We start from the raw sequence: 12,941 nt of genomic DNA, 5'->3' as shown, positions 1-12,941 counted from the left end.
AGTTGTCATGATTGCTGAAGGGGTTAACGTGCTATTGGATGTTGATGCAGCATCAAAATCACAGCAGCATCACAGCTCTGCATGCCTGGAGTCAGCTTCCTGTCTGCCTCTATATAGACTTCAAAGTTCTTCTCACTGGGGGGGGGGGTGACACCATTAATTTCTCATCTTCCTCCACAGCTATTACCTACAGGGGCGACAGCCCTTCATCTTATTAACTGACAACATATAGGCGTAGCTACGCTGCTGCAGTGCAGAGAAGTGCAGAGAAGCCTGTGTTCAGTCTTTTCGTAAATGAACAACATAGAACTCTGTCTGTGTGTGTGTGTTTGCATGCCTCCAAATTTCCCTGCTATGAATGCAGCTGATCTTCCGAGTTGTCTTCTCTATTCAGTTGGACCTCTACAGTGATCTATATCTTCCTCTCATATGGTTGCATTTTTTTTTCTGTTATTCAATTAGAAAATGATTAAACACCTGTGGAAGTTAGCTACAGAGGTTCTTCTCATATAGATTTAAATCATCAGGTTTTATCATCTATATTAAGAGTATTAAAAAAAGTATTACTGTAATCAAGCCTGATAGCTTTTTATATAATGATAAAAAACTATAAATGAGAAATGAAGTGGTATATAACTCCGCTGTACTCAGTTAAACACTCAAAGCGCTTTCTTAAGGCCTTTACACACCAGAAAAATAAAAATCGTCAAATGTTTTATTTAAAATGTTTTTCGGACTCACCTGTTCTTAATGAAGTTGCTCATACATGTAACTTCACTGGACAAATTTGCAGCGTTTAGCTCACATTCTTCTTTTTTTTTTCTTTTGAATTTTCTCTTGCAAATAAACAGATCTGACCAATCAGATCAAAGGATTTGGCTGGAACTGCACTAGAGGCTCAGGCGTGCACCAGTATTGAATATACAAGTAGTAAAATAATATTATTTTACCTCAGACACACAGCTAGACGCTGCTCCGGGTCGATTGGCTTTCTGAAATTATTTCTCTTGCTCCTTGGATGTGGCCCCAAATCTGTCAGCAAGAGCTCAAACTGTCCCACTGACATCCTGAAATATATAAGAAAGTGGCCGTGATACGGCTTCAACTCCTGGATCGAGCCATGAAATTGTCAGTGCTCCTGCCTTGTACTGAAAATTGGATGATGGACCCAGAATCCTCTCAGTAAGGCCCTTTACTACCAGTCTCATTCACCCAAACACACACACACACACACACGCACACACACACACACACACACACACACACACACACACACACACACACAAGCACTTTTATGTACACTTAAGTGCATGTATGCCCAAGCCTACTCTCGTGTGCAGACTGGAGGAGCTGAGGGCTCAATCCTCAGACGTTCTAGTTGGCAGACGACAGATGTTGGTATTATTACTAGAGAAAAAAATCACGTATTACTAAGATTACTAATGACTTTAAAAGCAATGCAGTATGTTAATTAATTGCTTTCCGCAGAAAGTAACTCACCTTAATGCTTCAAGCTTGGCTGCTCATCACTGCCTTTGTTACCTGAAGTTCAGGGTCAGGCTGCTGGGTCAGCAAACACTCAGCTTTAACATCATTCTCAGTTCTTGGCTAGCTTTGTGTTGGCATGCTGTCTAGTTGATGTTGTGTCGGGAGTATACTGGATTTGTTTCTGTCCTGGACACAGTTTTCATTTCACCATTGCACTAATGTCCTTATCTCCACTGCTGAAAAGCTGTCGATCACACCTCCTGCACAGGAACCAAAATCAGCTGACCGTAAAAGGAGGCAAAAGGTTGTTTGATATATTTTCTTTTCTTTCTATTCTTAATGTGCAGACAACTGACAACCTTTGTAATGCAAGTAATGACATAATTATACTGTCACGTAATAACTGACTTTAGTGTAATAAGTTTCATTACTGTGTGACTGATTACAGTAACACGTTGCACCCAACATCAAACATGGGGTGGCTGTGTGAGTCACAGCCACCCCAAAAAGGAAAGAAAATTATAAATAAATGTAAAATTATAAATAATGAAAAACAAAGCATAGAATTTTGTTACCAGTCAGCATGGTGGTGCGGCGGTGCCTCACTGAGTGACATGCTTTTAAATCTTCAACACACACAAGTCGCCCCTGAAATAAAGCTCTCTTTGTTTCCTCCTTTAATTTTTCTCTCCCTTATTTGTTCAAGTCCTTGTCATCCTGGATAAAAGAAAGGCATTCGATAACAGTGAAAAAGGCTGCTTTCTGCTCTCAAATTATCCACTTTGTGAAGCCGAGTTATGAACTCATTTTCACACCACTTTCCATTAAGCGCAGAAAAAAAGCCTCTTTGGTTTCACTATTGCAGTCTTCCCTGCTCAGCCGCTGATATTTTACACTCAGGTTAATAGGGTGCCCATCAGTTTCACGCAGCGATCCGAGACCAGACTGAATGAGCCAGTCACATCTTTATTAATCTTCTATTCATTTGGGTTTTTGTTAAAACTGAAATCTAACACGAACAGTTGATCCCACCATTTGAAGTGCAAGAAAACAACTCCATGACACCCTTTCAAATTATTTCATTTTAATTATTTCTACGGGACTGATCCAATTCTGGGCTCCTTGTGGCCATTAATTGAGGGTTGGCAGCCCAAACACACAGACAATTGACTGGTATTATCTGCCTTCTGATCTAGTTCTTTGCTGGGGAGCAAAAAATTTCCCACAAATCTGGACAGATATCTTTGACTTGCTTCCATCCTTTGGCACAGCCTTTCTACACAATCCCCCAAATCCTTTTTTCTCTCCCTTTAACGAATTCAGTGTCACAGGATCTAAAGGTCCATCTGCGAGAGAGGCAGACTAACTGTGCTCAGTTATCGCCATCCTTGTTTTGTTTTTCTTAATGAGATGTTATATGGTTATTAGAAGTGAAGCTGTAGTCGCTGACAGGCCAGAGTGCAGATCGGACTCTGTTTGGTCCATCACTCAACTAGAGGGGGAGATTAATTAACGAGCAGACTTTTTCCTTTTTCCTCTGTTTGTGAAGACACCGGTTTATTGCAGTGTGCCTTGTTTCTGCTGAGTTGTAGCCTCAAGTTGCACACAGCTATCTGGGATAACTATGCCTTTCATAATATGCATAAAAATAACAGGCTGGCAGTGCAGTGCAAATATTTCATTTGTGTGGCTTCATGGCTTCGTCACAGCTCAGTGCTCATCCTGATATTGTGCTTTCATGTCAGCTATATACGAACACGACTCCAGCATCTACCTCCACCTGCTGCTCGTGCATGCTAAAACCCACATCCAGCCACACGTTGCTCACTTTGGCTGATCGAACGATCCCATTGTCTACACTTACTGCCTGAATTGAGCTGACTCCTATATTGACATCCCAATATACAGAATGTAAAGAATTCCCAGTGAGACATTCAAGAGCTCATTCATCCTTCAGTGTGATTTAGAGCAGCCAGATTTAGAGGAAAGACACATGTCTTTGCGATCAATGGTGATAAGTTCTCATTGACAGTTTGCATTCTGATTGGCCGACATTAATTTGAAATGAGGCTGTACAACACAATACTCAGATTCTTCCCATAATTAACAACAAATTTTGACTCTTTTCTTCATTTTTATTCCCACTTAATCTGCGGTGCATCACAGATTCTGTCATGGTCCTGGGTCATTTTGACCCAGCATTTTGTGTTTCCTGGAGTTTGGTGTATATTCAGCCCTACCTGTGTCTGTCCTCGGTGCTTTGTTCATGTCCCCGTGTTGTTATGTAAAACAGTCTGTGTGTTTCCTGTTTTACTTTGTAGGGTTGTGTCTCATTATGTCCATTGGTTCCAGCTGTGTCCCCGCCTGTCTGCCATTACCCGATTACCGTGTGTGTATATATAGTGGGTGTCGGTCTGTGTTCGTTGTCGGCTCGTCTGTGTTTCATGGTGTCCTGTTCCTCGTCTGCGTCTCTCTGCCTCCCACCCCATTCGTATGATCTCAGGTTTGTTATTTAGCTCACCCAGTTTAGGTTTATGTTCTGTCCTGCCCTCAGTTCTGTTATTTGTGCACTGTAAATAAAACCTACTTGCACCTCCGCCACTGCCTGCATTTTGGGTCCTCCTTTTCCTCCACACCACACGGCTCACCCCGCCAGCCGTGACAGATTCCCTTCAACTCTACAATGAATGCACCAATGCTGAGCAATGAGCACATCTCTTTCTGAAATACCCAGCGCTAAATCTCCAGTTTCTTGCCAAGAGATGGGGAAGCTTAACAAACCACCATAATAAACAAATGTTGTTATATTAATTAGTTAAGAACTAGGCAGACCAGAGTAAGACATGTGAAGTTAAAATACTATATTTGTATCATAGAGGCAATTTATCTTATCACTTACATTAACATTACTTTTTTTTAAATGGCACTTAGTTTAGATAAGAAAAATCCCTTTCATATAGGTTCTAAATATAATGACATTTGACACAAGGTGTTTAATAATCTTACTGACATTAGATGACATTTATGCTGCACACACTTCCAGAAATGAATGTCCTTCTGGCAGCTTTTCATTGCTTTGATTACTGCTCGTCTACATTACAGGCAAAAGAAAAATACAGAATTTTTTAATTGGTTCAGAAATCTGAAGGTTGTCATTATAAGATAATGTTGTATGTATATTTAGCATCCTAATTGCCATGCCAGTGAGAGTGTGCTCATATCTATAATGATTCATATAATGAGCAGTTACACGTTTTTAGCTCAACATGTATTTTCACAAATAATCCTGTTTTAAACTGGATTCCTGAAATGCATTTATAGTTCACACACTAATATTACAGTTTTTTCTGATTGCTTAAGCACATTTTTTGTAACTATTGGCTATTTTTGCAAAACTCTACACACAAATAAGAAAACCTGTCACCCAATTATCAAAACATTGTAGTTCTCTTGCAAAAGCGAACACAGCTAGATTAACTCTTCACACCTTCGTAAAAATGGTGTTTTCGTATCAAACAGTACACACAAGCCATCATCTACTAAGCACACAATGCGCCAACTGCACACTGATGGTATGAATACAAAACACATCTGGCTTTTGCTTTCTCTGTGCACAAGCTAGGCCATGTCAGTTTGAGCTCATACTTTTGTCATAGGTCTGTAAACATGGAGGGATCCAAACTTCAAGTACTGGTGTTTATTTACACACATCAAAACAAACACAAGTGTTTATTTCCAAGTATAGGATTATTTGCAATCGCCATATTGACTATATGGGTTTCTTGGTCTGCAGTGAACAGGCTTCCTCTGCCCCCAGCATCTGGTCGTCTAGCAATTCTGTAAAGTAACAATTTCAGTATTTTTACATCTATGGTATTGTTGTGTTTCTCATTAGCATATGGCAGTGCTACAAATCTTAGTGCAAAGTGACTGTACTAACCGATTCTCATTTCAAAATGTCCTTATGATGCTTGCTACAGTGTAGCGGCTCGAGTTAGGCTGAACTCGTCGACCAGCTTCCCTCAGGGTCATTCCACGGTTGATTACATGGTCCACTATTGTAGCTCTGATGTCATCAGCAATTCTATTTCTTACTCTTCTTACCCTTCCTCTTCCCCCCTCCTCGTCCTCCTCTTGTTCCTCCTTGTCCTTGTCGTCCTCTTCATCCTACTTCTTCACCTCCACGTCCTCTTCCTCGGCCTCCTCTACTTCTCACTCTTCCTGCTCCCTCCATTGTACTCCACACACAGAGCTTACCTGTATTATAGTGCTTGGGCTGATTGCAAAGTGAACTAATTATCTAAAAAAGTTTTTACATGTGACAGTGTGCCAGACAGTTGGCAAAATAGTGTAAATAATAGCCATAAATGTGTATAGTTTTGCTAGGAGTGTGTTGATCATTTGGAAATTGAGTGTAAAGCAGTGAGTTGTGTTTACAGTTCTGCAAAAAGAGTGCTGTGCAGTGGATTGTAGCTACAGGTTTTCAAAGTGTGTGTTACAAAATGGCAAACTGAGTGCAAAGCAGTGTTTGTGCTTTTAGTTTTGCAAACTCAGTGAGTGGTTTTGCTATAAGTATTAATAGTTTTAGAAAATGTGCTATAAGAATCACAGTTAGGGTTTAAGCATTCAGAAAAAACTGTAATTATATGTAAAACAATGAAAAGGCCTCATTTTTGGTTATCTGCGGCACTGGGTTTAAACAGTGTTGGCCTCTGCAACACAAAGAGTTAATTTGAAGTTCTTCAGTGTCTAAAATGTATGCCACAAGGCTGCAGGAATATGTGCCAGAAAATATGTGACTAACACTGTGAAACTGTGCATTTTAAACCAAACTCTATTTCTTTCCTTTTTTCTTTTCTTTTTTCTTTTTTGCTAAGTCTAACCACACAGCTTTGTTGCCCAACTTTAACCAAACACCAGAAAGGAAAAGTCAGAAATGAAAGTAAAACAAACAGGTTCAATGCTGACTATATCAAAAAGATTAGCTGTCGCCTCAAACCAAAAAGCTTCTTGGTTCAAATGTGCTGGTCAGCGTAGAGCTCTTCCTGCGCCTGCGTGGGTCTTCTGGGTGCTCACGTTTCCTCTAACAGACATTTAATCAATGTAATTAAACACCATGGAAGTTTTTATGCTTCTAATATGGAATATATTTCTGAAATTGTAGCTATATAGTCAGAGATGTTTCTTATATAAAACTTCTATGTGCTTTATACAACAGGCCCCATTCACACAAGCACTTTTTCCTACATGTGAGTGCTTTCTATGTAACATTTACACAGATTCACACTCTGGTGAATGCATCAGAGACTTGGGGTTTAGTATCTTCCCCAAACATAATTAGGCATGCAGACTGGAGACTAGGGCAGCCAGAGACTGAACCACCAACCTTCCAATTAGTACATGACCTGCGATACTTCCTGGAAGTCAGCCTTCCCAATGTTTCCACAGATTATTATTTGGATATTCAGTCCTGAATATAAACCTTAAGGATGCTCTGTTATCCTGATTGTTGCAAGCGCTTAATTTGTTGTTTGACTTCATTCTGTCTAAAATACACATAGCTATATATATTTTGATTGGGTTGGGATCTGGAGAAATGGGTTCAGAAGGTGCAAATCCTCAGGTGACAAGGATCCTGCCAGAGCCTAATATTTTAAGGGTTTCTTATGCTACTACCTCGTCTTTCTAATTATCCCCCGGTAAGAGGATTAAGGTCAAAAGGACACCACAAGCGCAAAATTTAAATTTCGTCTAGTGGCAAGCATGCTGTGTTAATACACAAAACCAACAAGGCTTTAATGTTTCACACTCTCTGCTGTCACTTTACATTTTATTAATACTTTGGCATGTACACAGACCCTGCATCAGAAGCTCACATGACGTATATACTACGCCGGTGTCTGCAGGACATGTGCGTGCCCATGTGAGTTATATCTGTGGGGGGATGTGGCGTGTAGAAACCAAACACACCCCCGAGCTCAGAAAGGGTCACTGATGATCACCTCGGGTTTCACTCGCTAAGTTTCTGTTTAACATTTGCTTCATTTTCCCCTGTCAGAACAGAGCCGTGTCCCACGAGAAGACGAGCAGGAAAAGTGTATCAGACGGGGAGATTATCAGAGCAGAGTGGGTCTTAATTAACGACTCTGTGGAGGGAGGAGCAGGAAATGTAACCCTACCGCAAGTAAGTAAAACTCTCAATGTCACGAGCAAGGCAGAACAAAAAAGCTTTGACTTAATGTGATGTAGATATGTGTTTGTGTGTGTACGTGTATACACACAGTGTGTATCTTTGCAGGGTCTTAATTTACAACTTAATTTACAAGTACAAAGTTAAATTTGGTAAGCTGACATCCACTAAAGAAGCACTGTCAGGAAATTAATTTAAAAATAAAACGACTGTCCAAGGTGTGCGTGTGCTGCTTTTCAAATGTGACATTTTAATTGGACTCTAAAAATACAAGAGTTCTAGTGTCTATAATGAGTACATTTTAGTTGTGCTTTTGCAGGGGGTCAGATGGTGATTTCATCAAAGTAATTTCACAAACCAGCCACAAGCTTGTTACAAACACTATTTTGCAGGGGTAGCATTTTTGGTGTATCTGGTCTTTTAAGAAAGTGGAGGGAAAGTCCATTTTCAGTAATTGCTTCCTGAGGTGTGAATTTTCAGATAAGACGCAGGAAAGAAAACGAAAACCCCCCCCCAAACTATCTTTTTTCTTTCTTTTTGTTTTTTAGTTGAAGACTTCTCCAGCTTGTGCCAGCCTCTCTCAAACCAAATCCTCTCTTTCAATCAGTGCCCAGTCTCAAAATACACCCAACCACGCAGCCGCAGAGACGGCCTCCATGGAAACAGGCGCTGATAAACACAGGGACATTTCCCAGCAGCAGTGTCACCACACCTCTAGACACGTTGAGGTTAGCTTGGGTTGCTGTGCAAATAGAACGCCAGGGTCAGAGGACACATTAAGCCCCGCAGACTCTGGAGACCTGCTTCCCACACTGGCTTCTTCCAGGGAGTCCATCCTCTCAGATGCCTCGGACAGAGAGAAGACCTGGTCCGCCGTGCGGCTTTCCTCGGTCACTTCTCCTGCCTCGTTAAGCCGTACCATTTCTCCCTGCTCATCCATCCCCTCTGGTGTCTTCACCCCTTCTGTGATCCAGGTCAAGAGGCACTTTCTTGCTCCAGGCTCTAGTCTGATCCACATCCCTCAGACCTGCTTCTCATCCTCTGAGAGCCTCTCCTCCTCTGTCTGCTCCCAGAACCCTCCTCCCCGCCATCGGCCTCCTCTCACCCGACTCTCTCTCCTCACTGCCATCCTGAGAAAAGGTCGTCTTCCTGTTCTGTCCTCAGTGCTACGAAGACCGTACACCCCCTGCTGGCCTGTGAACCCCGTAACACTGTCCTTCTGTAATGCGTGCTCAGCAGCCTCCAGCGTGCCCTCCATTCCCCTCGAGTTTTCGTCTCGGTTCTCCTCACTGGCATCTATAGACGTTCAGAACCACCATTGCAGGGAACCAACATGTCAGTCAAATGAACTCAACAGAACGTGCACGCCATCTCAAGTGCAAAGACGCTCAGAGCCAGTGAAGAGTTTCGTGCTACCCCGAGCTCCTGTATTTTGCTCAAACTTCCTCTCTGCTTCTCCACCGAAGCATGAAGAAACAGTCTGTACAACTTCCAAAACCTTGCCCCTCACACACATCTCCATATCCAAACTCCCTGAGCTGAAGCCCAGCAGTAATCACACGTTCCTCAAGGGCAGTGTGGATAATAACCTTAAAAAACTCATCTCCCCGTCCCCCAAACTCATTAACGAGCCACAGACTTCCACGCCCCAGAAATGGAGTCGCAAGCCAAATTCATCTCTGTCAAAGCTTCGTTGGCTTTCTCAGCAACTGAGATCATCGCCTGTCTTCCCCCCTCATCCTGAGCCTTCTCACTCATGTGCAACGATTTTCCCCGCTCGTGCTGACACAGCATCACCTCTCCCTCCTCCACGAATTCCCACAGGAAGGTACGAATTAGAGAGGAGCCACTTCGACCCCACAGGTGCCACACATTCGCAGGGCATTCGCAAAGCCCCCTCTCTGTCGCCTTCCTGCTACACGCCCATTGTTTTTTCTGGATGGCCTTCACCCACCAGCTCTCCCACGCCAACGCCCTCTCCTGCTCCACCAATCAGAGATCTCACCCCTTCCCCTTTCTCCCTGCGCTCCACACCCTCACCAAGGCCGGGGAGTGGAATATCAGACTACAGTGACAGGGAGGGTAAAAAAAGAAAGGTAGCCTCTATCTGTGCCGTGTGCATGACTCGTTTAAAGTGAGGATATTTTTTACTGTGTTCCCTCTGACATACTGTTCTCACATCCTGCGTGGCTAAAAACAAACTTCTCGCACTTGACATGTGGATATCAAGTGGCATCGTCTATGTGGAGCTGATTTTAGATGTGTCTTTTATCCATTTGTCTTTGTCAGTGCTCATTTGTTCCTTTGCAACAGTTTCAAGTGCACTTTTCCAATGACTAAAAAGTTGTTTTTTTTAAAGCTGACATTAACCGAATGGGTGCAAAATTCAGAGTATTAACCACCAGGAATTCAATTTATTTCGAGCCAGCAGGGGCAAAATAAGTTGATAACACACTCATCCAGTTTTCTTGCCCGTCAGTGAAGGAAAACTAAGCTTGTTCATAATGTAATCCATCAAACAGGCCTCCTCTGCAGCAAAGTGATGTAGTTTCTACAGGCTAACACACTTCGGCTCACACTGCTGGGCAACTCTGAGTTTGACTGTTTTGCATGATAAGCAGCCAGCACCAACAGAAGACAGAGCATGCCTATAAAACAATTTCCACCAGACTGTCTACAAAGTTTATCTTCAAAATTTAAATTGTAATTACATTTATATTCATATTGTTTGCTCTTCTGTCTCCAGACACACAAAATTACGCTAAGCTACAAATCCCTCGCCGCTATTCCCACAAACACCCTGCTACTGGATCAGCAAGTGAGTTCACTTCTGGCTCTAATCCCATTAATTTGCCTTGTTAAATGGCCAGCCATACAGTACGAAGTGCTAATGATGCAGCCAGTGTTGCTATGGTGAGCATGATGCGAGTAATTTAAGATAAATCTTGAGATGCACTAATCAGATTTAGAAACTGCAAAAAAAAAAGAAGACATTTTGTTCCTTCATTTCAGAAGGACTTAACAGCAGCTGCAAGGACAGTACTTCTTAAAACTTTATTAAAAGTCATATCATGCTCAGGGAGACATGAAAACACATTCACACGTCTGTATGATACATGTAGACGAAGGAGTTATGCCTGTGAAGAATATAGAGTGGATCAACAGGAATTGTCTGGAGGAGATGTTGTAATGAATTGCGTGCTATTGCTCCAGTGAAACCATTAGTCGTGGAGGGGAGTTCAATTTCTTCTCTCTCTTTGTATTCACAGGCCATAGATGAGCAGGTCGAGAGAGAAATGAGTTCCTGTGACACGCTGAACACAGGCATCGCATCAGACACCCACACTGAGGTACCACAGCACACATCGCCGCCGTTATTTACCGCACACGTTGCAGACGCCATCAATAAGTCTGTGCTCTCCACAGATGTGTTCGCCTGCTCAGCTCCGGCAGCAGTCTGAGGAACTTTATGCCGTCATTGATGAGATATTGGCAAATTCCGTTGCTGCAGTGAGTTCGGTATTTTATTTCACTATTAATATGAAATTAAACAAGTATAAATGTGGTGCTGAAAGTCACTTAACAGGTTTCTTTTTTTTTATCCTTTAACTCCAACACAACCCTGCCACTGTAGTCCACCAGGTCATCAACAACCAACAATGGTCTGCAGGTAAAATATCTCTTTAACAGCATGTGAGCTATTTTTCCTTTGAAACTTTTACACCAAGATATTATCACTTTAAAACTAAGAAGTTGGAGGATTAAACAGTTACTTAGCTAACAAGTATTTTAATTTCCAAATAATGTGAAACAGGGAGGAAACGTGGGATCTGACCCCACAGTGAAGTACCTGTATATGATCATAACCTGTCTTATTTTCTGATTTCTTATCAAAATGGTTAAAACTGTATTTTTCTGAGATTAGCATCGTGCTGTATCAAAGACAAAAAAAGCTTAACCTGGCAGTAAATCCAAAAGTATGGTCATTTTTCCACAAACTTCTATTAAATTAAACTTGAGTTTTTTGCCACACGAGTCACTCCCGGATCCTATTACACAGAATGCAGCTTTAATTCAAATGTTTCACACTTTTTTTCCATACACACTTTATGCTTAGATGGAGCATGTCTTTATACTAACCTAAGGTGACTGGCTGCTGACTCCAGCTTCATATTGAACTGGGACACATCTGAGAATGGTGTCAGATCAATCTTTGGCCCAGTCCCAGGTGAAATCAGTCACAAAGAAGTTTATTTATCTCCAAGCACACTGCTGCTCGCAGTCGTCGTTCACAGGCTCAGAATCTCTTAGCTTTTCCTCGTACACAACTAAAGAGCTTTCAGTCACTACAACTGCACTAAATCGACTCTGTGGAATCTTTTTAAAGAAGCAGTTAAAAACATTTTAGACTAAACATGCCTTCTGTTGGGAATTCTATTGATTGCATTTTATGTCTTTATACTGGCTGCTAAAATGTTCTTATTTATTTGACTCTTTTCCTGTTGCTCACTGCTTTGTGACTGTCTGTCTATGGAAAGTCTTACCTTACCCTGCACTGGCAATAATCTGATTGTTTTCTTCACTGGAAGATTGTAGCACTCACAGTTTATATGGAAGATGTCAACTTGTCTGCAAATACTCACCAACCTGCTCACTGACCAAGTTGGAAACAGAACCCATTTGCAATCATCACAAAAGCTGCCCCTTTTGAAACACGTGGGTTACAGCTTTTACTTTGAAGGTGAACATCCTCCGTCTCTAGTTTCACATTCTTTTGCTTGGTGGTTAGTTAGCGAGTGTTTACAGACAAATGGCATCTTGAATACAAACTACAGATGACTGTCTGCTGGTGACCAAATCAATCATGAGCAGATTCTTCTCAGTTCTTTAGTGCAGAATTTGTTTAGGTCAATAAAAAGCAAAAGAGTAAACACATGCTCTTTGCACCCAGAATAACAATGCGAATCAGTGTCATCATTTTGCATCCTAATTGCAGTTTCATCATTTTTAAAAGGAGCAGGCAAGCAGCTTTCACACAAAAACACACCCAAAAACAAATAAAAGAGAGAAAGAAAATGTACATTTGTGTCTATATATAACTAAAAGTGTGAACCATTAAAGTAAAAATGAAATAGAAAAGATAAATAAAGAACTGCAGTAGCTTTGGAACTGAAGAAATGAGTCCTCAGTACTGTTTTACTGAAGCACAAGCAGGAAGTTGGATAAAAGTGAATTCTAACTATATGAGCACAAGAAATGAAAG

The 12,941-nt window shown here is 41.5% G+C and overlaps 1 protein-coding gene across 3 annotated transcripts in view; it reads left to right on the top strand.

The window, feature by feature from the left end:
* The window catches only part of mlip (muscular LMNA-interacting protein), a 46,664-nt gene that overhangs the window by 9,223 nt on the left and 24,500 nt on the right, over window positions 1–12,941 (top strand). For all 3 annotated transcript variants that reach the window (XM_085182615.1, XM_085182613.1, XM_085182614.1), the window contains 6 exons: window positions 7,547–7,672; window positions 8,227–9,774; window positions 10,425–10,496; window positions 10,948–11,028; window positions 11,105–11,188; window positions 11,313–11,348. In XM_085182615.1, the coding sequence (XP_085038741.1) occupies window positions 7,547–7,672; window positions 8,227–9,774; window positions 10,425–10,496; window positions 10,948–11,028; window positions 11,105–11,188; window positions 11,313–11,348 (1,947 nt within the window). The remainder of the gene's footprint in view (window positions 1–7,546; window positions 7,673–8,226; window positions 9,775–10,424; window positions 10,497–10,947; window positions 11,029–11,104; window positions 11,189–11,312; window positions 11,349–12,941) is intronic.

Source organism: Neolamprologus multifasciatus, chromosome 13 (genome assembly GCF_963576455.1).
Source record: "Neolamprologus multifasciatus chromosome 13, fNeoMul1.2, whole genome shotgun sequence".
NCBI classification, from domain to species: Eukaryota; Metazoa; Chordata; class Actinopteri; order Cichliformes; family Cichlidae; genus Neolamprologus; species Neolamprologus multifasciatus.
Note: the sequence above shows the minus strand (reverse complement) of the source record. Positions and strands in the feature narration are given on the sequence as shown.